The sequence below is a fragment of the Poecile atricapillus genome, chromosome 1 (assembly GCF_030490865.1).
Source record: "Poecile atricapillus isolate bPoeAtr1 chromosome 1, bPoeAtr1.hap1, whole genome shotgun sequence".
NCBI lineage: Eukaryota > Metazoa > Chordata > Aves > Passeriformes > Paridae > Poecile > Poecile atricapillus.
This window is the reverse complement of record NC_081249.1, coordinates 127,378,256-127,404,437: the sequence shown is the minus strand read 5'-3', so window position 1 is coordinate 127,404,437 and position 26,182 is coordinate 127,378,256. Positions and strand designations below refer to the sequence as shown.

At 41.6% G+C, this 26,182-nt stretch overlaps 2 protein-coding genes across 2 annotated transcripts; one reads left to right on the top strand and one right to left on the bottom strand.

The window, feature by feature from the left end:
* CAT (catalase) lies at positions 1 to 13,651 on the top strand. The gene is made up of 13 exons (XM_058846767.1): positions 1 to 284; positions 3,910 to 4,081; positions 4,941 to 5,051; positions 6,383 to 6,513; positions 7,144 to 7,248; positions 7,588 to 7,713; positions 8,125 to 8,316; positions 8,976 to 9,128; positions 9,246 to 9,384; positions 10,413 to 10,543; positions 10,851 to 10,958; positions 11,470 to 11,556; positions 11,954 to 13,651. The coding sequence occupies exons 1-13, from the start codon at positions 219 to 221 to the stop codon at positions 12,017 to 12,019; spliced, it is 1,587 nt and encodes a 528-aa protein (XP_058702750.1). The 5' UTR covers positions 1 to 218; the 3' UTR covers positions 12,020 to 13,651.
* Positions 12,871 to 26,182, bottom strand: LOC131583163 (acyl-CoA (8-3)-desaturase-like). The gene is made up of 12 exons (XM_058847043.1): positions 25,995 to 26,182; positions 24,445 to 24,555; positions 23,509 to 23,706; positions 23,044 to 23,145; positions 22,759 to 22,887; positions 21,858 to 21,918; positions 21,065 to 21,141; positions 20,658 to 20,755; positions 19,957 to 20,053; positions 19,629 to 19,708; positions 18,819 to 18,944; positions 12,871 to 18,540 (listed from the first exon to the last, which is right to left on the bottom strand). The coding sequence occupies exons 1-12, from the start codon at positions 26,160 to 26,162 to the stop codon at positions 18,489 to 18,491; spliced, it is 1,299 nt and encodes a 432-aa protein (XP_058703026.1). The 5' UTR covers positions 26,163 to 26,182; the 3' UTR covers positions 12,871 to 18,488.

The following is a 26,182-nucleotide window of genomic DNA, read 5'->3' as shown; positions in this document are numbered from 1 at the left end:
GGGCGGGCTCAGGCCAGGAGCGGAGCTGTACTGGCGGAGTCTCCCGCTACCCGCGGCTGCTGCGGACGGGACGCGGTGACGGCGCGGGGTCCCCGCGGGGTGACAGCGTGACCGGGCCACGGCCTCAGCTCCCCGCCGCTGCCTCCTCGCCGGGAGCGAATAGAGCCCCGCCGCTTCGCGCCGCTCTTGCTGCCTCGGGGGTCTCCAGTGACTGCAAAATGGCCGACAGGCGGGACGACGCTGCGGACCAGCTGAAGCAGTGGAAGAGCCACAGGGGCTCGCAGGTACTCGCCAGGCACCGCCGCTCCCCGGTACCCCCGTGCCTCGCACGCCCTGGGGAGCGGGGAGCCCCGGCGCCGGAGGGCGCAGAGCTCCGCGGGGTTCCGTGGGAAGCGGCGCTCCGAGCGGCCGGGCGTCCCTGGGGCAGCGGCGGAGGGCGAGGCGCCCTCGCCCCGTCCCGGCCTCGCCCCCACGGCTTGGAGCTGTGCCCGGGAACAGCGAGGCTCGGAGGGATGGAGGCTGCCAGCTGGCCCGGAGCGATAAGGGCGGTCAGCGCTGCCTGGCTCCGGCCGCTCCTTCCAGGCAGCGCTAGGGCTCCGCTGCGCCCAAGCCGCGGGCCCGCAGGCAGGGATGGTGGTGATTTTTGCGTCTTAAATCAGAAATTAGCCTTTCGGTTTGCTGTCATGGCGGTAGAACCCAGTGAAAATATGACTAGGGAATAATAAAAAGGATAAAGCACGTTCAGCAGTGTGTGTAGGGGCAGGAGTTGGACTCGATGATCCGTGTGGCTCCCTTCCGACACAGTGTATTCTGCGTGGATTTACTGACCAGACCGAAGTGATTTTTTAAGGAAGAAATTTTTCCATGTGAGAGTGGTGAGACCCCGGTACAGGTTTTCCAGAGGAGCCGTGGCTGGTCCATCCCTGGAGCTGTCCAAGGCAAGGTTGGACGGGGCTTGGAGCAACCTGGAGTAGTGGAAGGTGTCCCTGCCCCTGGCAGGGGGGTGGAATTTAATGACCTTGAACACCCATTCCAACCCAAACCATTCTATGGTTCTATGAAGTGGATTGGGACAAGTGGTTGACTGATATCATAAGGGTGTGTAATCAACAGCATGACACTCAGTCATCTGAAGATGTAAATAGACCCCAGATATTTAAATTAACATGTAAATGTTGCAAGAGTTCACTTCCCTTCTTCATCAAATCACATGTGACAGTTTACATATGTAGTTTCTGACAAAAATGTGGGTTTGCCACTAAATACACTTCCTGCTGGTTTTAAGCAGCAATCTTAGAAGATCCAGGTGCATGCCTCAGTTCCCACTGGAGCTGTTAAGTCATCTTAATTTTATTTTTTCTTTTGGTTCTCAAAGGTATAGTGTGAAAACTACCTGATGACTGGCGACTCCATCATATCCTAGCATGTGTCATAATAGTTTCTTTTTTTTATCCGTGAGTAATTCTTTTTGTAGGGATGTCAGCTATTCTGTGGCAAGGCACCATTTGAAAAGAGGCCAAGGTTAATTTGGAGATTGGGAGGCAACCCAAAGTCTTCATTGCATAAGGAGTCATGAGACTTTAAGATAGAAAGTAGGGAGTACTTATTAGAATTTTAAAGTGAGTTGTATAAGGTACAAAGTATCAGTAATGCCTGGAAGTGTGTACTTTGATGTGTGCTGTTTACCACAGGAGTGACTAAAATTCTCCTGGCTTTACTTCCCTTCTTTTTGTCATGGCAGGTTAGTGCTATACAGATACACAGATTCAGAAGTTCTTATCTGTCAAGGTTTGGACTGTGTGTAGCTCCCAACCATATGAAAACACAGGTGTCAAACAAACTCAGGTCCAAAAGTAGTATGAGAGTTCTTCTTTAAACTATGATGTGTTTTGGTTTATTTCTCTCTGGAACTTACTTTGTATGCCCCACATAACATTATCCTGAAACTAAAGTGAATATTTCCTTCCACGAAATAAATGAATATTCTTACTTCTAATGTGAACACTAGAAAGTCTGCCTACACAAAGGAGACTGGACAGCCACAAAGCTGTTTAATTTTTTTATAGTCTTAATGTCAACAAGTTGTGGTTTTAGCACTACTTCTGGTGGCCTTAAATATTGGCCTTACAGAATAGTCTAGCCTGTAATAAATAAGCAGTGGAAAATACTGAGAAAAATTCTACTCTTGTATATTTCCCATGATAAACTATAGATAACTTTTTGATTTAAGCAGACATTTCTTCGACTTGAAATACGAATTTAGCTTTACGTAACTTTCCTGTAAGTTTCTGAATATCATGTTTATGTTTGTAACCAGTTACATATTGTCTTTCAAAATGTTTGTGCGGATTTCAGTGTAGGTGAGGATTCCAGGCATCCCAAAGGAGTTGGATTTATGCTTAAAGCTTTATGCTAATGAGGTGGTGAAGAAAGAATAAAGAACATGCATATTTTGGGAATCCAAGCCAGCTGGAGAAGTGTGTGTTGCACATGAGTAGGAACACAGTGGAAATGCACTTATCCTGTCAAATATCTTTTATGTGGTTATTCATGGACCTGAGTAAAACATAGGTGTCTGGAACTCCCTGTGTCCTCTGCCTCATCCAGAGCTCTGGGTGTGAATGTGAATAATTGTTCTTTCCTTGTCTTTCTGGGTTGCATTTTGCAGGGCAGGGGGAAGTCTCCTATCAGATAGTAATTTTGTCCGTTTGCAGTGACTGACCCCCTTAAAGCAGAACTTGGGGTAGGAATTGGAACCCCATGAAGTCGCTGCTAGAGTAGTGAAGACTTTTTTAAACATGCATTGCTTCTTCCTTCTGTCCACCATCCTTTTTCACTTACAGAACTTTAAAAGGAGGAGAACTGGTTAAGAGTGGCTGAGGGAGTTTGTGCTGGTGTTGTTCAGGTGTGTGTATGCTTCAGGTAGGAAGGTGTGCATAAAGAGCCCATATGGGATTATGACAGTTTGTGGAACATGTGATGGATTTATTGTTATCTGGTCATAATTTGTGACTCTGTTATTTGAGCTTGTCCTGTTTCAAATTTTGTCTCTATTTTCTTTATTTTTCCCATTGTCCTTACTTGTTTTCTGTTCCTCTAAGTCCTTTATAAAGCTCCTAACAATAAATGTACTCCAGGAAAAATGGAGAACTATGCCTATCATGTCTCTGGAGCTGATGTACCTTTCTCACTACATTTTCTACAGCACCCAGTAAAATAGGAATATTGCCTAGATGAGCTTATAACCCCAGATGTGATGCATATAAAGTCTTTTCTACTGGAATCTTTTTATGAGAAAGTAGGAGTGCAGTCAGTTCCAGTGCAGGTGTTTCTTGAAGTTGTAGGACATTTCCTGGCAGTAGAGCTTCTTAGGGCTTGTGTTAATGTTAGTCCTTCCATGGTCCAGGAGTCTAAAATTTTGATTCCTCAGGTGTTCCTACTTCTATCATTTTCCATAACTTCCAGACCAACACTAAACATGGAAAATCCTTTTAGTCTGGCTGTAGCCCTTTCCTTATGTCTCTACCCCTGTACTGACTTTGCCTCCTTCTTCTTCTCCTCCCTCCCTCATTTTCCAGCAGCTGCTCTTTTTGTTTTTTTTCTCCCATCCCATATTTTTCTTGAAGCAAGATCAGTAGCCATGAGAAGAAATATTTCTGAAGCATAGAAAACATTCCTGGATTTTACATGACTTCAACTCTCCTTCTTAAATTGTCCTAAAACTTAGCACTGTGATTTAGGAAAACATCTATATGTTCTGTAACTTCCTCCAGAACCTGAAGTAATTTTGCCACTTCTTGTTGCTATGTTTTGTGACATGTAATGGTTGAACAGTCTTGCACATTGTGTAGCTCAGTTCCAGAGGGTTTTTAATTTCTGGTGTTGACAGTGACTTTCTCTTGCTTCCAGAAACCAGATGTCCTGACCACGGGTGCTGGGAACCCCATTGGGGATAAGCTGAATATCCTGACAGTGGGGCCACGTGGACCTCTTCTTGTCCAAGATGTTGTTTTCACTGATGAGATGGCTCACTTTGACAGAGAGAGGATTCCTGAGAGAGTTGTGCATGCAAAAGGGGCAGGTATGTTTAAAATCACATATTTTCTTTGTGTAGAATTAAAGAGCTTTTGAGTTAATGTGTAGATTGTGGCACATAAATTACATTGTTATTTATAATTTAGGATCACTAGCTAAACAACACTGTTTTAAAAGAACTCAGTGCCAAAACTTGAAGCATTGAAAAACTGTTTACAAAAATGGGAGAAAATATGGTTATAGCTCTTAAATTTTTACTGTGTCTGCTGTAGTCTCTGCTTCTTCTGTCTGTTCCTCCCCATCTCTATTTAATGTTGTTGGCATGTTATTTAATAGAGAATTTGGCTTTGTCTTCTAATGTATGTCTGCCAAAGCAAGCTGATTATCTAATATTTAATTTTTTAAAAAAACCTAAACCTTTAAAAATTATTATCGACCTTAGTAAGGTAGAATTAATATCTTGATTTTATTCATGCATTGCCCTAGAAGAAGCAAACATGGGGCTGTATTTAAAATGTGACTGCACATGGGAAAAGTTCCTCCGTGGGGGTGGGAATGGTTCTGTTGCTTCACCCAGCCTACATGTGCACCAAAAATTCTGCAACTCATAGCAGGATTAAAGAAATACCTGCCTTGCTCCCAGGTAAATACACAGATCTTGGCAGAAGAGCATCTTCTGTGCTGCTGCTGGGAGCTGCTAACAGTCAGTAAAGGAGGGGAGAATGAGCAAATAGTTTGTGTTAAATCAGTTTCATTTTGTGAAAGTAAATTGAGTGTTTAGAGCATTGTTTAAAACTCCTGTACTTCCATGTTTCCCTTTGACTTGAAGTTGCTGTTAACCACAGACAAGCTGTGAGTGGAAGGAAAGTACCTAGATCTGATATTTTGAACTTGCTGTTCTTCAGGAGCCTTTGGCTATTTTGAAGTCACTCATGATATCACCCAGTACTGTAAGGCAAAAGTGTTTGAGCACATTGGGAAAAGGACTCCACTTGCCATCCGTTTCTCCACTGTTGGTAAGGCTCTAAATTCACTTTGTCTCTTTTACATGTGAGCCCTGAGAGCAGTGTTTGCATTGTGGGGCACTTAAGGGTGTTTGCATTGCTTTCTTCCAGCCAGTTCATTTTCTCTGAAATTCACTTACATGGAAGACCTTAAGCAGCTCTTGCCCCTTTCTGTCAGAGCTCTCTGGAGACACCTTTCTGTCTGAATTGTGAGAGGGAGGGCAGCTTGAGCTGTTTTTTCTGACAGAAAGCTTGCTTTGTTTCTTGTTGGATCACAATCAACGCTTGCAAATTAAATACCTATAATCTCTTATGCTGCAGGAATGTTTGGGGAATTAATGATGTAAACTAAATACTGAGCAAAGAGAAGTAAACATTCTTCAATAAATAAACTCAGATTTTTTGAAGATTGGAATGCACAAACTAGCAAAATCTTAAGTTGAAGATAATTGTGATCAGTAGCTTGTCTGATAGAAAAATTATAATTCATGATGTGGATGTATTTAAAAGAAAAGAAATCCTAATGAGGATTCACTTCTGGAAGTATTGGAGAGAAAAAAGTAGTCCAGCAAGGCTCAGGGAGCTGCTGGCTTTGGCCTATTGACTGTTTCCAGTGTTAAATCCCTCAGGATTTATGGTGTCCTGAGTGTTGTACAGGGTAAGGACATGGAGTTGAGTTTGAAATATGAACTGCTGCTGGAGCAGCTTGCTGCATCCTTCCCTTCCCTTTGCCTGCCATGTTTGTACATGTTTCCTCCCTGCTGTTCTGTAGTACACAAGGTTTTTAATGAGAGAATGAGCGTCCTACTGATTTCATCACAATTCAGCATTAGCTTTTCTGAGCACTTCTGAAATGCGTCTGCTCAGGAGTTGTGCTCTGGTCTAAATTCCCATTGAAAATCCCATCCTTGGTGAAGCAGCAGGAATTACAAGGATTGCAGCTCTTCCAGAGTTTTTTAATAGGCATGCTGGTTAGATTGCTACCTTCCAGATGAGAGCTTTCCCCCTGGGATTTGATGCATAGAAACAAATGTGGGTTTAGATGATTCAGCCTTATAATCTGATGATGTCTCTCTTAACGATAATGCAAATTCCACTCTTAATTGGTTCAAGTGGATGTACTTGTTTTTTCGTTCTTTTAACTGTGGCCTGAATGTTTGGCTGGTTCACACTTTGAAAACTCGATGCTTGAAGTATTGTTGAAAATATTATTCCTAAAATTACTTGGCATAGAAAAGACTGCAATAAACCCTTGCAGTTTAGGATTTTATGGCCTGTTTTCAGGTCGTATTTATATGCATTTCCTATCCTAACGCTTCTGTGTGTTCATGTATTTCTTCAAGCTGGAGAATCTGGCTCAGCTGACACAGTTCGTGACCCCCGAGGTTTTGCCATGAAATTTTACACGGAGGACGGGAATTGGGATCTTGTGGGAAACAACACTCCCATCTTCTTTATTCGGGATGCAATGTTGGTGAGTAAGCACAAAAGGTGAGGGTACTTTGTGAGAAAGCCAAAAAGTTCATTCACATCTTGTTCTAGCTTCCCTCAGCAGCAGAAGCTCCTGTTCTGACACACTTACACTTGGTTGCTTGTCAGATTGTCTGAACGCTTTTTACTTCGTAAGGAAAGACGTTCTTAAACAAAAGTAAATGAAGACCTAAAGCTTGATGGCGTACATAGTTTCATACTTTTCACTTGAACTTTTCACTTCCAAAGCTTCTTGCCAATTCTTTTGATTAAATCTGTTTTTTTTGGTCTTTAGGCATAAGTTTGACAGCAGTTAGTAGAGGGGCTTTCCTTGAGTGCAGCAGTTCTGCACAGATAATTCATAGTATCTCCATTTATGAGTCACATAAACATAGATATACAAATCTGAACAGTTTTATCTCTGACCTTATCAACCACAAAATGAAAGCATTGTCTATCTCTGTTTATTCTAATTGTGGTTGTTTGACTTTACCCTAATTTTACTGGTCTGTGAATTAAGTTGTTTGCAGGAAGGGTATGGCAGTAGAAGATTTTTTTTTTTTTCAGTGATCTTACAGCTTTGTCTTTTATTTCTTTTTTTTCTTTTTCCACCTCCCACTTCTGGACAAATTAGTTTCCATCCTTTATCCATAGCCAAAAGAGGAACCCTCAGACTCATCTGAAGGATCCAGACATGGTGTGGGATTTCTGGAGTCTTCGCCCTGAGTCTTTGCATCAAGTAAGTTTCCCCCGTGACTTTATTTTGTATGATTAAGAAAATAATGTTACAAGAGTAGGTTTTTAACTCTCTCTTTTCCATATTTGACTTAGAAGTCTACATAGTCTTATTTATATTTTATTTAAATATGGTGTTAAGTTATCCATGCTTACCTGTGCTTACAGGCGGAGTCAGTTTTATTTCATTAGCACCTAAAGTAGAAATTCCTCAACGATTTCCTAGCAACATTAACACAGCTCCCAGTGATGCAGATTAACACAATAAACAAACTTAGTCTGGAGTGAGGACTTTCTCCTTGATATGCTGAGCCCATTAATAGTGTTTGATCCTTCTCTTCAGGTGTCTTTCCTGTTCAGTGATCGTGGCATTCCCGATGGCTATCGCCACATGAACGGATATGGATCACACACCTTCAAACTGGTTAATGCTGATGGAAGAGCAGTTTACTGCAAATTCCATGCTAAGGTATTGATTTTTAAAAAAAAAAATTCCAGCTATACATCATATTGGATAAAAACCATAAAAATGTGTGACTTTTCAAGTTCAATTCAGGCTCAAAGGTGTGTGGAGTCCTTGTCTAGTATCACTTTTATGCCTTTAACCGGTAGGAGAGGCATCTTGCTAACACAGTAATCATTTACTAGATTGTAAGAAACTCTTCTTTGGACATCTGTCTCTTGTTAATGGAGCACTATCAGTGAACTGATTTTTATCTGGAGGGCAGCCGTTGAATGTACTATAAATCTAAACTCAAGTTATTGGAAGTTAGAACTTGGACAATTGCATTCTTGGTTATAAATCTCGTTAGAATCCATTCTGATGAATGATCTCTGTAGTACTTTTACATGCTGTAGCAGGTGCTTTTGTTGCTTTTAGACTGACCAGGGCATCAAAAACCTCTCTGTGGAAGAAGCAGGAAGATTGGCTTCTACTGATCCTGATTACGCCATACGGGATCTTTACAATGCCATTGCCAAGGGGAACTATCCTTCATGGTCCTTCTACATTCAGGTTATGACCTTCGAAGAAGCAGAGAAATTCCCATTTAATCCTTTTGATTTAACTAAGGTATGTCTGATACTGCTGGAAATACTCAGTTTTGGACAGTTCTTTAGCATGTTCTGTATTGTAGAGCCACAATGAGCCAGAAATTCAGGCCTGTAGATCCCATGGCACTTCAGAAGTGTGATCTCAGATCAGAGTCACACCCTGAGCCTTGCTGGGCTCATTTTGTCCCACTTCTAATAGCTGCTCTTAGGAGTGCCTTGTTGAAAGATGCCGACCTAAAATTGCATTGCCTAAACTCTTTTTTACCTTTAACACTGCTCTCCCCAAGTGGCTAAAGACCTTTGAACTTCAAAGTGCAGCTCAGATGGCAAAGAAAAGGCCAGTTAAGCATTTTGAAGGAGCTGACAACATTTCTGCCACCAGTTCCACCCACGCCTTGCTTCCCTAGGCAAGCTTCCCAGCTTTTCAAGGGCCTGCAGGTATTTTGTTCAAGTAGTCAAGTGCTGAGATTATGCTGGGATGATGAAATAAGTTGCATTAATACTGTGTTAATTTTAAAAGGCTTAAAATAAGACATTTCTCAATGTTTATTACGAGAAAAGAAACTCAGTAATGTATTTTCTTAATCTAGACTTATATTGGGTAAATTCTGCCTGGCAGTTAAGCTGCATAATAGTGTAATAATGTTGATTTTACTGGACGTGTGTTGTGTCTTACAGGTTTGGCCTCATGGTGACTACCCTCTCATCCCTGTGGGAAAGCTGGTCTTGAACAGGAATCCTGTCAACTACTTTGCAGAGGTAGAACAGATGGCTTATGACCCTAGCAACATGCCCCCTGGAATTGAGCCCAGCCCTGACAAAATGCTGCAGGTAAACAGGAGGTTTGACCTGAGGAGCACTGATTACTTTGCCGCTTATGAAAGCTTTGAGTTGATATGTCACAGTCTTTTACCAAGTGGTGGTTAATGTTTGTGATCCATGTTTTAGGGACGCCTCTTCTCGTATCCTGACACTCACAGACACCGCCTGGGCCCCAACTATCTCCAGATCCCTGTGAATTGTCCTTTCAGAGCCAGGGTGGCCAACTACCAGAGAGATGGGCCAATGACTGTTTCTGACAACCAAGGTAGTCAGGAAAACAGCTTTCAATATAATGATACTTAGGCATGGGCTGCAGCATTCTCTTCAGTTCACAGAGGGTTTAAGATCCATATTTATTATCTTTACATACTTGTGTAGAATGCATGTAAATCTTCTCTGTTAATCCAATAAAGGAGACTTGGGATATTTGGATATGGGATGAGGAGTTTGTTTAAAAGTATAGAAACCAAGTGAAGCTTAGGATGTGTTTAAAACTTAACAAAAAGGCATAAAACTTAACAGAAAAGGAATTTGTGGGAGAATACCTGCCTCAGGTTTTAAAGACTGCCTTGGATATGCTCAGTCCATTTCACTAAACTGCTTTGCTTTCAGATTTCTGAGATTGTGAAAGACAAAAGTGAAAATGCCAAGAGTAGAGCCGTAACTTCCCCTCTATTGAGCAGCTTCTGTTCTGTCAGGGTTTGCCCAATAGTGGCTGTTTTCCACCTGAGAGTAAACAAGGATGTACTTAAGCTGTGGCTCATGCCAAAATATGTGTTCCTCTGGGCTATGAATTAAGACACTTGTTGAGGGAGGAGAGGGAAATATTTGAAAAACAGGAACTTGAGGGCAGCTGCTCATCCCAGAACAGATAATGAGTTTATTTTTATGCTATTCTCTAAGTTCACTATGTGTTTAAAATACACCCCCTACACAGGGAAGCATTGTAGTACTTCAGATATGTCAATTACTGTATTTTTATGCTGCCTTGGACTTCAACCATAACTGTCTATTATAATTCAGAAATATTGTTGTGAGTGTGGCCAGGTTTTCTTATTTTTGAATCAGATCAATATTCCCTGAAAAAAGCTGTGGAAATTCTCTTTGTAGCAGGTGCTGTTAAGTACTGGGTTGAAGGTGTTGACAGAAAAATGCTGTCAGCTGTTTTTAATAAAATTATTCATAATTGATTAATTGATTTAGATTCCTCCAAGCTACTAACACCCTCTGTCTTCTGACTTACGTGAAAGTTCTGCTATCTGATTGATTTGGTTTGGGGATTTTTTTTTCCAGGTGGTGCCCCAAATTATTACCCAAACAGCTTCACTGGTCCCGAGGATCAACCTCAGCTCAAGGAGAGCCGGATGTTTGCTTCAGGGGATGTGCAGCGCTTCAACAGTGCCAATGAGGACAATGTGACCCAGGTGGGGCTGTGGAAAGGCTTTGTGCTGCTTTGCACACATGAGGAGTGTGTAGGGTGTGTAATAGTGTTGAGTTTTCACAGAATCTGAAATTCCGATTTTGGACATTGGTATGTAGAGACTCTGACTTGTATTCTTGCCATTGGTGTCTGGAGAAGGAGTTGTTGGCATGTTTTCCAAAGAAAAACCCTCACAGATTGACTGCCTTTTAAACATTTTGAGTATTTTAAGTGTTGCTTGACTAGGAAGTGAAAGCTATTCTTACTCACTTTTGGGAATATCAAAATAAACCTTTATTCCCAATGGCCAGGTACGAGAATTCTACCTCAAAGTGCTGAATGAGGAAGAGCGCCAGAGACTGTGTAAAAACATTGCAGATCATCTGAAGGATGCCCAACTCTTCATTCAGAAACGAGCTGTAAGTGCCCTCTTTGGGGTTTATTCCAGGTTTCCTACCAGCAGGAAGGAACATCTAGTAACGTTGTCATAGTGGCTTCTGGAAAGGAAGATCAGGAATTTTCTGAAAAGGCTGGACTTTTTCTTACTGAGGAATTCTCATACTTAAATATGTGCCTATTTACACAATATAACATCAATATAACATGTTAAAGTAACTTTTTCCTGGGGGGAGGAATGAGATAGATGTTGAACGTGTTTAGCTTGGTGTTTCAAAATCAAGATGAATGCCAGAATAAGTTTTTGCTGTAAACAAGAAGGCAGCGAGGGCCAAGGAGGGATTGGACCCTGCCCAGAGCAATTTTGATTAAACTGGGAATGAGCTCTGTGTGGGATAACAGAAATCGTGTTTGAAGATATTGCTATCTTGTTTATAACTGATCAGAATTAAACTTTTCTTCCTTATGATACCTACTGTTTTGAAATGGAGGAAAAAATTCTTGTTGCCTTTCCTGTTTTGTCTTCCTGTGCAGGTGAAAAACTTCACTGATGTTCATCCTAAATATGGAGCCTGTATCCAAGCTTTGCTGGACAAATACAATGCTGAGGGTGGGAAAAAGGTATGGTAATGATTTTTGTAGCTGCATTTTGACTGGCTGTGAATTATTTTGGCTTCTCTTGTAAATCCAATGAAGTGAGAAATTAGTCTTGATCCCCATTTGATCTAAAGGCCGGTGCTTGTAGAATTGCAAAATAAGGAAATGTCACTCTAATAACAATTAATGTTGATTAACTGGTGATGTTCAAAGACTTAGTTTCAGCTGGGGTTTGTAGGGTTTCTGAAAGGTGAGTGTACATGATATAAAATGTGTTGAAGTTGGTTACCCAGTCTTTGTGATGGTAATGAAACAAGCCTTTCCTGCTCCAAAGAAAAACAACTCAGTTGATTCAGTTTTTTCCTGCAGTTCTCTACTTTAAATGGAACTTGCTCTGAGTTTTTCTGTTGCTTTTTTTCAGGATGTAATTAGAACATACACACAGTCTGGAACCCGTATGTCTGTCAAGGAAAGATCCAACCTGTAAATCTGCAGAGATCTGCTCTGAATTTTGCGTCCTTCCACCTGCACAAGAATCTGTCCAACGGTTTAATGAATGTAGCAAACTTGGGCCCAAGCGCAGGAGTGTTTTACAGGTGTGATTTACTCAAGGGCTGTCTGTACTGGAAACCAGGTAACACAAGCTTCAATCCCAGTGCCTTTCAACACTAGTGCTTTACTGCTTGATAACAACATATGGGATTTCTAAACAGCTCATAATAAGAAATTGTCTTAGTTTCTAGGAGCAAAGAGAAATTTAGTCAAAATTCTGCTTCATTTTTTTTTGTTGTACAACTTTCCTGGCTAAATCACACAGTAGAATTTCTATAAGGACACTGTGATTGCCTTCATGGAGAAACTTGTTAAAAAGTTGATGCTGTTCAGTAATTCTAATAAAATAATTACCTGTCTGTATTTGTAAACACATCCCTTGAATTTAATTTTTGGCCTTCCAGAAGTAAAATGATATCCAGTAGTTTGAGTAAAATGTTGGTATGTCTCATTCCTTATCACAGATATAAAACTAACTACAAAGTTTGATCTAACCATAGTTCAATTTTATTCCCAATATATATTTTAAGATAATCTTTGCTTACTAATGCTGTGTTGGGATATAACTGACATAAGGGAGGTAGCAAAGGATATTTTCTTATTCTGTGCACTGTTCAACTAAATTGATTAAACCTTACAACCCTTTCAGGGGTAGGAGAGTAAATTGTTCTTTCTCTTCTGTAAGAATTTAAATAGGAAAATATTAACATGCCAAATGTTTGAGAAATAAACCTTCAAATGCATGAATATTGAAATTCAAGCTCAAGAACTTCAAAAACTATTCCCCATGATTGCTGAAATTGTTATTTTACTGCAGTAATCTGCTGTTGCTATTTCTTGATCAAACCAGGGCTAATTTTCAGGGTGATCCTTTAATTAAAGCAGCATGTTTGTATGAATGTAGTTATCTAGAAAATATGTCTAAAAACTGATTTGAGGCATGTTGTAATGTTACCCAGCATCTGCAGTTTAGTTAAATTGTGGGAAAAAATTTGGGACTCCACTTACAGGATAGTTATCCAGGCTAAATGCAAAGCATTTCAGAGCCCAGCTACTGCTCTGAACTCAGGCAACTGTAAAAAATTCAAATCATAGCAGTTTGGAGGTGATTTGTCAATAATCACTGCATTTCTGGGTCTGCCTTGAGTTGTATTTTGACTAGGATTACTTCCTGATTTAAGTGTGAATTCCCAGGAATGGTGGCAGGTTAAGAAGAGTAGATACTAAATGCTGTTCTGTTAAATTTTAGAGACTGTTACTTGCTCTGCAATTCATTTATCTACTAACCTCTTGTGAAAAATTAGCTGGGGCAGAGGTGCAGTAAAATAATACGAACTGATAACCTACTGTATTCTGGGATTCCATTAGCTTTTTACATGATCAGGCATGTGGGATTACATGATTGGGTGGGAATATAACATGCTGGAACAGAGAATCCTAATGAGTTTTGGAAAAGAGTGAAGAAGGCCTGATCTTCTAATTTTGGTTGTGTCTGCTAAGTGATTTATATTGTTGTCTACTTTTATTTCTGAAATAAATGGAATGAAAAAAATCACTTGGCAACATATTTTCTGTGCAAACGTCTTCAAATACTTTGTTAATCTAGGAAGTTCACAAAGCTCTTCATCTGTTTTTCTGGAGATGGTGCAGAAGCTGTAGGTTGGATGTACTTTTTGCAGCTGCCTTTGTTATAAAAACTCACTTTTCAACCCCACAGTTGTGTTTAAATAACTTAAGTGACCTGTGTTCTATGCTAAACTGGCCGTGACAAGTGTTGTACAGAAAACATAGCTTTTCCCAAAGCTGTGGAGAACATTAGGCAACACTGGAAGAACAGTAATGCTATTTCTTCAAATAAATAAGGCAATAAATCCATTTACAGCTCCTTATCGTGAGAATAGAGACTGTTGACATGACACAACCGCAGTTTTGTTTTGTTTCTGTTCTGTTCAACTAAAATCAAACATTCCTTTGCCAGGTTGTTGCAATATGATTTCAGTGATACGTAAAGCAGAATTGCTCAACATCTTCTTATTACTGTTTTATTTTAGATGCACATCTCTAGCAGTGGATTTGGGAATGAATTTGAAACTAATGTTTGGGCAATTACAGCTTTCCAGGAGTTCCTCTTCTTTTAATGGTCATTTCATTCCTAGGTTATTTTCCCTTCCACAAAATATTTGAACTTGAATATCCAAAAACCATGAGCAGATTCCAGAAATCACATTTGTTGTAGTGAGCTGTGCCAGGAGATGAGGAAGTTGATGGGATTGCTAAACGTTAAGTGGAGAGAAAAAGGGTGATGAGATAGGTTTGGATCAGACTTTCAGTGCTTCAAAGACGTTGGAAAATGCCCTGTTTTCCTTTCCTTAGTGCAGCTCATTGATGGGAATTGCCTGCTAAGCAGTGTGTGGGTATCCATAATTTCAGCTTCCAGTAAACCAATCACTCTGTTTTGCCAAATATTCCATACCTGTTGCTAATCTTGCAGAAAAAGGCTGCTTGTTCTGTGTTTGGAGATCTGATCCATGAATTTTCACAGGCAGGTGAGTCACCATTTTCTCACAAATTGTTTTATGGGGATGATGAGGCCCTTGCTCAGGGTTCCAAGGGAGGCGGTGGGTGCCACATCCCTGGAATTATTCAAGGCCAGGTTGGACAGGGCTCTGAGCAGCCTGGGATGGTGGAAGATGTCCCTGTTCACTGCAGGGGTTGGCCTGGACTCTATGGCTCTCTCTACGCTCTGAGTTCAGTTTGCTGTGCGGTGTGGGGCACCAGCCCAGCACTGTGGAAGTGAATTGATCCACTGACTTGCTGTGTGCTCTTATCTCTTGCTGATAGCAAATAACACGGAGATCTGCAGTGTATGGTAAAGCCTGACCTTTGCCCCCTGGGTAATATTGCATCAATCTGAACAGATGTTTGGAATCAAAGTTGTGCGGCCATGACACGGATCATGGCATGCAGAGGTGGACTTGAGCATAAGCTCAGCTCTGACACTGAGGACTAAACCTCAGCAGTTTAAGGCCATTTTGGACAGAATTGGGAAAAGAACTGAGGCTCTATTTTGAATATTGTAAATGAATGTAAGGCAGTTTTGCCATGTTTGTGGCATTCAGGATGATTCCAGCTGGGATGGATCAGTAAAATGAAGATTGCCAAAACCAGCCCTGTGTTTGCAGAGGCTATTGGTGGTGCATTGTTACACAGTCTGGGAAAGCAAATGAAGACTGAACAATGAGGCAGTGGTGTAAAAATAATAAGTGAAGTATTTGATAGCTGACTGTTAATGATGGCACTTTTGCAGCCTGGATTGCAGAGCAGAGCCTGTGTGATTTAACTGTCTGATGAAAGCTTGGGTGTTGTCATGGTGGAATTCCACCTAAAGTGAAACTGCAACCCCAGAGCAGCTGGAAATCTTGAACTGCATACCCTCAAGAGCTGGGCTGAAATTTCTTCTCATATCACACACTGAAGCTTGATAAACTGATAGGTTTACTTTTTTAATGAAAAAAACCCACTAAATATTTTTACATCCCACTACTCAGAGCAGTTCAAATACTGTAAATCTCTAATGGACTGAGTCAAAAGGAAAATTTAATTTCCTGTTTCCATAGCATGAACCATGGAAATCCTTTATACAGATTTGCTGTGTCTGTTAATTTCAGTATTTGTTCTTTGCTTGTTTCTCTCAGGTTCCCCATTTTTCAACTTTGACCAGGATTGCGAACTTTGTAATTTTTTTTATTGTTTGGTTGGTTTTTTTTTCCAGTGCAACAAATCCTTGACCCTGTGATTATTGATTCAGGATTGACACAGAAGTGGATGCACTTTCCTACCTAAACCTATTGTATGATTCTCTTTTCCACACTTAGGAATCCTTTGACTTAGTGATTACATTTATTTTAAGATTTATTGAGGAAGGAGGGTGATGGCAGGTACTGGTTCCAGACTAAGTTTCAGTTGCAATGCTCCCCAAACAGAATGAAAATACAGAATTCTTACATAATCATAGCACCTGTGTTGTCTGCAAGTTCTCAACGACACTCTTGACTTCATGGAGGGAAGCTGGAAAGCCAGGAATGAAGAGATCTCATTTTCCCTGCTTTACTTACAGTGTGTGTGTAGAGTTCAAGGTGCTTTAGCCACTCAGTACTTTCCCCTAAGAGATTTTATTGGAAAAATATGTCACTTTGAATATAAACTTCTAGTATTATTTCAAGTAGGAACTGTCTTCCCTGAACCTCTGATTCCAAGATATTACTGTAAGAAATTAATGGAATTTTGCCCTTCAGAGTTGCAGGAATCATCAAGGCTGTATTTTAGAGTAAGCCAGTTAATATTTTTATTGTTTTCTTCATCATTCACATTTAGGGAAAATACTGCTGATGCTGATTTTCCTTTAGCTCTGTTTCCATGTAGCATAACTTTTTTGCAGGAGTGTTTTGGGGGGTTTTTTGTTTGTTTTAGGGTTTTTTTTTGTTTGTTTTTGCTTTTCTGTTGGGTTTTATGACTAATTTGTATACGTTTCCTTCTTTGGGCCTCTCAAGGATATCTTCTTTGTAAAATCTTACCCCAGCTATTCAATATTTTCCTGAGGGAGTGCAGGCAGCCTTTCATTTGATAGTGATACTGATAAGATTGGTCAAAGATACCCAGGGAAAACTTGGCTACTGCTCCAGTTTGCTCTGGCATTGATCCATATATTGCTTAGGCTTTATTCCATATTTATCCACAGCTCTTCATCTCAATCTTGCTAAATCCTCTTGCACACCTGTCCTCATTGGAGCACTGTTGGGTCAATACAGAACCAATAGAAGCATTCACAGCTCTCTTTTTTAATTGCATTTTGACTCACAGGGGTCCTGAACCAGGAGCCCAGTGATGTCAAAGGTCCAAAAATCAAATTATGATCTTCAAAATCAGGCCTTTCATCTACCCAATAAATAATTTTCAGAGGCTGCTTAAGGTAATTTCAAAAGGCTTTTTAAAGTAGTGGAAATGTGTTTGTGAGTAAATGATACTGTTGTGACTCCTGCTTTTTATTTCTTAATTTTCCCACTGAGTTTTTGGGAATTGCTTCTTTTACTCCCATGGGTCAGGCATTGTACTTTGTGCTGTTAACCTCTAAACATAATTGCACTTTTTCCAAGGCAGGAAAAATGGTTTCATAGCAAATCTTTTCCTTGTTCTGGCTGACTGTGCAGGGTTAAAGGTTTTTCAGTAATTCAGCCAATCATTGCACAAGTAGTACAAAGTCCATTTGTTACATCATCAGAGACTTTTTTACATGTTTTTACCTTTTGAGATTTCTATTTATTAACCTTGAATTACTGGAAAAAAATGTGGTAACTGCTAATATTCAAATGAATTTTGTTGTTCCCCTAGTCTCCTTTCCGAAAGCTAGTCTTTTATTTCAGAGTGTGAGTATGTACCCACTGAAGTACTCACATGGGATGAAGAACAGGCTTTCTTACTAATTAATGGAAAGATACTTTCTCCTCTCAAGGGTGATTCAAAGTACCTGGACCAGCCTCTTTCACTGACTCACCTTCTGCCTGGCACAGCCAAAATCTGATCTAATCTTGGTTTAGCTGCAACAGCAACTTTCAGATTTGACCAAGTATCTGTAGGTAATTTATTTTACTTTTGGTTTACCTTTCTGTAGTATAATCTTAGTCCTGTGTAGGTGGAGAGTGTGCATGTAGTGTGCATGTCTCGGCCCAGCTCAAAGTACAAAAACCCCCCCAAAGCAGATACATTTTGAAGAGAGCAGAGGCCTTGAGCTGGTTTTAACCCATGTGTTTCTTGGCCTTGTGACAATGAGGATGCTCTAGAGAACAGTAACGAAAACACATTTATGTTTTTATTCACTGCATGTGCACTTGCTACAGTCCAAGTGTTTTTGTAGTTCATCCTGATTTATTGTGGTTTAAGCACATTGCTGGAACACCACGCTAATCCAAAATCCTTTGCAGTTTCAAATTCAAGTAAGCAAATGCTGTATCAGGCATTAAACCCTCCACACAAGGAAAAAACCCCAAAAAAACCCAACAACATGGTCAGAGACCTCTGCTGTGAAGTTAAGTGTGTGCAGCTCCACCAGTATATGATCTGACTTGAGCCCATGCCCAGGCTCAGAAATGCTTGGACTCACTCAGCAAAGAGCTCCTCCCTCTTCTAACAATTCACCTTCTGCTTGCCCTGCTGACTCCAAACATGTCTGAACCATAACCCCAGGAAAAACCAGAAGAAAAATTCAGGTGGCTTCATCTCTATTGGAATTTTATCCCTCAGGCCTTACTCACATTCTTCTGCCAGAGAGTCCCTTGTGGTCTCTGCCCCTCAACTTGCTGGGAATGCAGTTGTGGCAGGCTGTGAATGGTAGCACCAAGCCTTGTCCTTTATTTGTGCAGGTAGGCATCATGCCAGAGCTCTCCTGAGCTCTTCAGGGAGCTGGGAGAGAGAGAAAGAGAGGACACATCACAGGGCTGCTCAGGGGAGTGTTGCTGGAACAAGGGAATGAGGTTTTGTCCATGCTCATTTCCCAGAATCCCTCAATAAACTGAGTTGGGAGACCCACGAAGATCAAGTCCAACTCGCCCTGCAGAGCACCATCCCAAAGAGCCACCATGCGCCCAGGAGGGTAAAAGGAGAGCAAGACAGCTCTTGCTCTTAGGATCCCAGTCTCTCCTGCATGCTTCTGCAGTTTTGGGGGGTTTATTTTCACTCACTGCACGATGTCTGCAAAGGCTGTGAGCAGAGGCTTGCACTGGTACTCAATGCCGTGCTTGGCACACAGGGACTTCACCAGAGGGGCCACCTTCCAGTAGTTGTGCCGTGGCATGGAGGGGAACAGGCTGCAAACAGGAGGCAGGCAAGTTTCACAGGAAATCCTAGTCATCAGCACTTCCCAGGAACCACCCAGCTCACAATGAGCAGGGTCTGTAAGATGCTCCCTACTTTTCTTTCCTCTTGCTGTGCTTTTAGCACAAGGAACTTGTAGGGATTTCCTGCTTTCCCCTCTGTTCTTTTCCACAGTTTGTCTCCAAATTAAATTATGTTTATGGAAGAAACTACTTTCCCCTCCCTCCCTTTTTCCAGAAGTAGCCATCTCCATAGCACAGAGGAGATGAGCCCATCCTTCATCCTTGCATATCTCACTCTATAGAGTAACAGCATAAAAAATCAGCAGAGGTGGCTTTAAACTCCTATGGCAGACTAAAAGCAGGTGCTTTAACCAGGACATTTCTACTGATCTTTAAAACCTACTACTTGGGATTGACTCACTCTATTGCTGTCCTTGCATGGATCCTGCCCCTGTTCCATTTTCTTTCGTCATCCTGTGGATCCAGTGAAAGTTTTGAATTACATGATTCTCTTAAAGAGTTTGGAGTTTTAAAGACAACCTTGTTGGTGTCCCACAGCTATTTATAGAATGCAGAGCAAAAAATAATAAGGAAGGAAAAAAAAAAGAGAGAAGGAAAAAGATTTTTAAAAAAGGAGGAGGGGAAAGAAAATTCACTCTTAGGGTAAGTACTCACTGATGTTCAATCTGGAAGTTGAGGTGCCCCGTGAACCAGTCATTGAACAGCGACTGCTCCACATTGCAGGTTGCCTGGAGCTAGAGGAGGGGGGAGGAAAGCAAGGTCAGGGTATGTTTTAGGAACCAGACCTGGATTTAATTTTGGATTGCGTATGAGTGTGTCATTACTGTCTTCCTTTACGTTTTCCATGACTGAATCCATCAGCCTATTAACCTTCACTTCCCAGCCACCAACAGATTTCACCCTTAATACAACAGGAGACTTGCTAATGGTTAAAGTTTGCAGATGTATGGCCACAATTCTTCAGAAGGAAAAAATCTTTTACCTGAGTAGACATCCAGTCCAAATTCTTGTCGTAGTCGATTTCCATTGGGATATGGTTCATCTGTGAGACCCAGACAAACCAGCTGCTCTCCAGCATCCTGTGCAATAAGATGAGAGAATTTAGTGCTGGGTGAGCAGGTCAGCAAAGAGCCACTGAAATAACAGCAGAGCCAGACACAAAGACATGACTGAACACTAGCCTTGCTAAGCCAGCAGCTGGAAGGAATGACAAACCTTGGAATTTTTGTATTTCCTTATGAAACTCATGATTATTTCATATGTATTGTTATAACACTGACTGTTATTCAGCCAAGGCCCAAACTGATTAGAATCAGTGGGAGTGTGCTGTCCGTTCAAGTCAGTGCTGCTGGATAATACCTGGGCGTTTGCAAGCCAAGGCTAAGCTATTCTGGTTAAATGTTCTCTTTTAAGTAGCAGCAGACCCAACACCCAAAGCACTGAATGTTATATGAGGTAAATATTTCTCAATTTGGTCAGTACTCAGTGAAATTTCTTTGCTGCCACAGCTAATGGGGCAACATAAAACTTGTACTGGCAATTGAACAAAGGAATTTATGAATTAAAAAGTAGGCAAAAAATGAGGTGGTAAAGGAGAATGTGGCAATATAAACAGAGAAAGGCAGGTACAGATGGAAAGAATACAAAGAGAAAAGGCTGGACAACCTTCTAAAGAGACATCACCTGAATATAAAAAAATATGCCAGGAGACTTTTTGTTTCTAATAAAGATCCGTACATGTAAAAGAATTTGATAAAGAAAGTCAGCATCCAGGCCAGGTCCTACCAAAACCAAAGACAACAAGAAAAGCAGGTTAATGTAATAATGTAATAAATAATTACATTTGCTTATTTCTTTTTTTAAGCTTCATACTATAAGAGAACAATTTACTTTCAGCTTTGACAGTTTATTTTTTTTCCCAAATGGAATAATCTAGAGCAATCCAACATGAGCTGATGATACTTTCTCACAGCTTGCTGTAAGAGGGGAGTCTGAGCATTCTTACCCAGCAAGGAGCTGGCTCCATACTCAGAAGGAAGGTTGAAGGTCCCCATCTGACCCCTTTTGGTCACACAGGTAGCAGTACTCACCACCCAGTACTTCTTTGTGTAGGCAACGTAGAATGTGTGACATTGGAAGTAGGTGGGGAACAGGAGCGGAGGAAGAGCTGGAAAGAAAAATTCATCACTGGTGACATGATGGACTGAGTGACATCAGCCTGGGAGGGAAGGATCCTGAATTCCTGTTCAATCTGGAAAACATTCCAGGTTAGGACATTGGTTTAATGCCTTGAAACATTTCTAGGTCTGTCCATTAATCTGAGAGTTCTTACAAACCTCAGATTTTATCTTAGGCTTTTGAGTGAGGAACAGCCACAAATTATTATTTTGACGAGCAGCTTCCACAACTCAAAGTTTATTTGGCTCCTTATTCACTGGTGCAAAGCAGGGGAACAACAGGAATGCATATGAAATCCCTTTTCTATCAGGGATTTGAAGAACTCAAACTTAGCCTTCCAGAGGACATCTCACTTGCACTTAACCCCAAGAAATCAAAGCAAACGAAACAAAAAAACCCCAAAAAACCAACCAAACAAAAAAAACCAAACAAAAACCAAAAAACCCAAGCCCACACAGACTTTGATACTACTGAGAGATGTGGTATGATAGCATAACCCAGAGCCTCTGTGGAGGATGTGGGAGACCTGGGATAAGATGGGCCAGGTCTTCAACTCTTCCAAAAATCTGGTTGTTGTTATTTTGTCTTTTTATTGTTTTTTGACTCAGGCACCTTTGTTTTTCTCAAGTGCTCTGGGTTCAAAAGTAGAATCTCCAAGACCCTTTAGTACCTCTTGGGGAATTGCAAGAGGATGGAGATACTCACTGATGAAGAAGTATTTGTGTTGGTGGTTGTAAGGCATGTATTTTTTCTTTTTGATGCCAAGCTGTGGGGGGGGGGAAAAAAAAGAAAAAAAATAAAAACTAGTGGAGACCAAGCAATTTTCACAGTAACTTGCTCTTTTCTGTTTATTTTCCAGAGGGACTCTTGTGCACTTCCCACAACCCTCATTCCTTTTTTCATAATTCATTTTGTGAAGAATTAGAAATATTAAGGCTAAGTTATGTTAGTGGTCAGAAATACACATTTTCTCTCATTTTTTTCCCCTTATTTCTTCTCTGATTCTCCAAACTTAAATGGCAGTTCCACGATGGCACGGAGAAAAATATTTCACTGCTGTAGCTTCTGTGATGGGGTCTCAAGAACTGATGGGATCTACAGCAGAAGGGGTTCAGCACTCTTAGGCTGTCACTCTTGAAGTGTCCAAGCAAGACAAACTGGGAATATCCCACATGGTCCAACAAATTCTGCCCAACTAGAGTTCCAGGAACAGCCTCGGGTTTTTCAGGTTTCCTTTCACAGCAAACTCTCCTAGAAGATGTGGACACACCAAAGCCGCCCCTCTGACTGAGCCTCAGACATTAATATTAAAATAATAATCCCAGGCTGACTGCAGCCATGCCTTACATTGATGTTTGCAAGTTATCTAATGATCATTAATTACTGAGCTGTTGTTCTAGGTCATTAGGTTTCTCCAACCATTAATGTGCTGGTGGATTTTTCCACCCTCTATACAATGCCCTTGCATCATGTCTAATTTTACATTGACATGTCAGCTGTTCAAGACATTTTTAAAGTGATTTAGCATGAACTGTGGAGAAATAAATCTCTTTACAGAAACAGCCATCACACCTTAGTTTTTTGACTTCCCCCACCACTCACTGACCTCCACAGACAATTTCTTCCCCAAAGTGAAGAGGAAAGGGTGCATATCAATGTCAGGGTCCTTGTGGAAGCAGTTGGGTTTGGCGTGGTGCTGGGAGTGTAGGAGAGTCCACCACTTGGCCGAGGCCCCCTGTTCAAGGGAAGAACAAAGCATAAGAAGCACTTTCAGAAACAGAATCCCGTTAGTTCCTGACCCTCATCCTTCCCCCAGTGCTGCACATGCTCCACAGAGTCTTAAGAGCACACTTTTTAAAGGCAAACCCTCAGAAGTTTTCCAGGGACTCACAAGCAAATGGCACATCACAAACTTGTGTAGAAAGTGGTTCCACTTGGTTTTCCTGAATACTGAGAGGTGTCCTAAATCATGTTGCAACCAGGAAGCCTGGACCTGGAAGAGGAGAAAGAAAACTTTGGGTGGGGAGAAAAAGAGGAATTGAGATAGTGCCACACTCATCCTTTGCTTTGAAATACTAAGATTTATTTCCCAGACACTGCTCCCAAGTCATCAGCAGAAGGGGACTGTGGAATCCTGACAGTCTCAAGGCTTCCTGCTGAATATATCTTACTGAAAGAATCCCAAACTAAGTTTAGTGTGAGCTCCCCACATGGAGAATTTCTTCTTGGTATCCAGATAGCGGCTGTGTTTTTATGGCAAATTGAACTTGTGTTGAGTGAGGAAGCAAAGGAAAAGAAACTGCTCACGTGTGTGTGTAGGTTGATGCCAGTCCACGCCATGGAATTCATTGCTTACGTGTGAAATGGTCAGCAGCAGCAGGGAGAAAACGAAGGGCAGTAAGGATGTCCCAAAGTAGAAGAGAATGAGCCAGGCAGCTGTATCCAAGATCAGGATGTGAGCCAGGAGCAGGAAGAAGAAGAGTTGGTTTGGCTCCAGGAGTCCCATTCTCTCGACTGTAGCACGCAACTCCCGGAAGTCTTTCACCAGCATTTCCTGGAGGAAGCACCACGGTTAAAATTCTCTGGTTTTGGGGGGCACCACTGCAGCCTCATAACCCAAAAACCACTGTAATGGGGGGAAGGGTGGGGGGGTAGAAAGAACAAAGGATCTGGCTAAAAGGGCAAGAGCTGGGTTTAATAAACGTTGTCAATGTTCTGCTACAGCTTTTTGTTGAGGAGCCAGGACATCACAATGTCTGTATCCTAATCCCTAAAATAAATCATTGGTGCTTCTTCCGTCAAATCCTTGACAAGCAGCAGAGGGCTCAGCTGGAAGTTGTGTTTAGTGGAAGTTGTACTTTGTGTGCATGAACTTCCTATGCCACCTTGTGGTAGGTCTTTGGATTAAATTATTCCTTATATTTGTTTTCACTTCCCAGGATTAACAGGGGAGGGTTAAATGCACCTACAACTGAAGGAGAATATTTATTCTCCAGACAATTCCTTTTCCTTTTGGTTAGCTCTTCTTCAAAGCAAGGGAAAGAAAAGGTGATAACTCTGATATTTAGGTAGATTAGCTGTGATAAGAAAAAATCATCTTCAGGAATCTCATTCTAAACCACATAATGTGGATTTAGACTCATATTCACACATTGTTTCAAAGTAGTAGCCCAAAAAATGTGAGAAATCTGGATCCCCTTACTCCAGCAGTTACTGATAGAGAGGAACAAAGTGTAATCTCAGAATATTTCCCTTTAGTCTCCTTTGATCTGTTTTGTGAGGACAGACTTACATTTTTACTGGGCTCAATACTGGGTTGGTCTGGTGCCAGCTCCCCAATCTGCAGTGGCTTCAAGTACTTGCTCACCAGCGCTTGGTTGACGTGGAATGCCACAAAGGCATCCTGCAAAGGCACAAGAGTAAAGGAAGAAAAATCCAGATTTAAAAGAAATAAAAATCCAGATTTAAAAGAAATAAAAAATTAAAAAAAAATAAATAATTAAAAATTTGCCCTTTAAATGACTCCATTCCTGGAAGTATCCAAGGCCAGATTGAAGCAACCTGGTCTAGTGGAAGGTGTCCCTGCTTTTTTATCCTTTGTGAGAGAACAACACAACAAAAAGCAGCACCAAAAGGATTCCACAGTTCTGTGTAGTGTCACTCTTTCTAAAATGGTGGCATTAATTATACTCATTTTTTCTTTGCTTATGGAGAGCCTTCTGTGCTTCTCATCCTTTCCTGAGCTGCCACCTTTCATGGCTTTCTGCTTTTGGTTAAAATCTTCCAGTTCAATTAAGATAATTTCTTAATTTTTCATAATATACATCCAAAAAATTAAGCAATGGACCTAATGCAAGATGGACAGACATGAAAGTGGCTCAGATCCTGCAGGGCTTAATGATTTGGACATAGAACCGACCTACAAGCAGCAGCTCAGATCCCAGAAACAAAAGATCTGGTTCACCCATTGTCTGGGATTTTCCAGCATGCTAAAATGAAAGAAATCTGGCAGTAGTAACTCGAGAAATGAGTCATGAAATTACAGAATGCAAAGTTCAACTAATACACAATTTGAAATTTAAACTTGATGGACTGAAAATTATTTTGATATGAGCCTCATATATCTCTTATATATGGAAAAAATTGCTGCAGCTCACAGCAACTGCACAAGCAAGACCAGGAGATAAGAGGAATCCTGAAGGCTTAAGAATTACAGAATGGTTTGGGTTGGAAGTCCAACGCCCCTGCAATGAGAAGGAACATCTCCTACATCAAGTTGCTCCGTCCAACCTGGCCTTGAGTGTGTCTGGGGATGGGGCATCTCTGGGTGCCAGTGTTTCACCATCCTCATCTTCAAAACCTTCTTCTTTATATCCAATCTAAATCAACACTCTTTTAGTTTAAAGCTAAAAGCTTTTTGACCTATCCCTCCGGGACCTTGTCCAAAGTCCCTCTGTGTTTCTCTTGGAGCCCTTTCAGTACTGGCAAGGGCTTTGAGCTCTTCCTGGAGCCTTCTATTCTCTAGGCTGAACACTCCCAGCTAGCAGAGGTGCTCCAGTCCTCTTGAGCATCTCCATGTGCTCCTCTGGTCTCGTTCCAGCTGTTGCTCTTATTTAGCTGGAGCATCAGTTCCCATCCCGTTCCCGTGGGCTGCATCTCCTCATTTGCACTTTCACATGACATGGGGATGGCGAAGCTGGCACGGAGCTGTCGCACTTCGCTCCCCCGACCCTGTCCCATACCCTGGTTCCCACTGAGGTCCCTCCCAAGCCCTCTCGGCACGACTTTTCCCGAGTACCCTCCTCGGGCGCATCTCGGCTCCCGCATCCCCGCTCCGCTCACCGTGGCGTCCTGCCCGGCGTGGCTGACGAGGAGCCGGGCCCCTCCCGGGTGTCTCCAGTAGAAGTGGCTGATGTCGTACACCTTCCTGTGGATCACCAGCCAGCGCTCCTGCGGCGCCGGCCCCCGTCCGTTCCGCTGCCCGATCTCCTCCCAGGTGAAGTGCCGCATCCCCGCCGCGGGGGCTCTGT

Coding starts and splice junctions, on each gene's coding strand:
- CAT (XM_058846767.1), top strand. CDS start 219: ATGGCCGACAGGCGGGACGACGCTGCGGACCAGCTGAAGCAGTGGAAG. Junction 5,052..6,382: donor CATCCGTTTCTCCACTGTTG/GTAAGGCTCTAA, acceptor TATTTCTTCAAG/CTGGAGAATCTGGCTCAGCT. Junction 10,544..10,850: donor ATGAGGACAATGTGACCCAG/GTGGGGCTGTGG, acceptor CCCAATGGCCAG/GTACGAGAATTCTACCTCAA.
- LOC131583163 (XM_058847043.1), bottom strand. CDS start 26,162: ATGCGGCACTTCACCTGGGAGGAGATCGGGCAGCGGAACGGACGGGGG. Junction 23,146..23,508: donor TGCTGCTGACCATTTCACAC/GTAAGCAATGAA, acceptor CTCCTCTTCCAG/GTCCAGGCTTCCTGGTTGCA. Junction 18,541..18,818: donor GCCTTTGCAGACATCGTGCA/GTGAGTGAAAAT, acceptor TCTCTCTCCCAG/CTCCCTGAAGAGCTCAGGAG.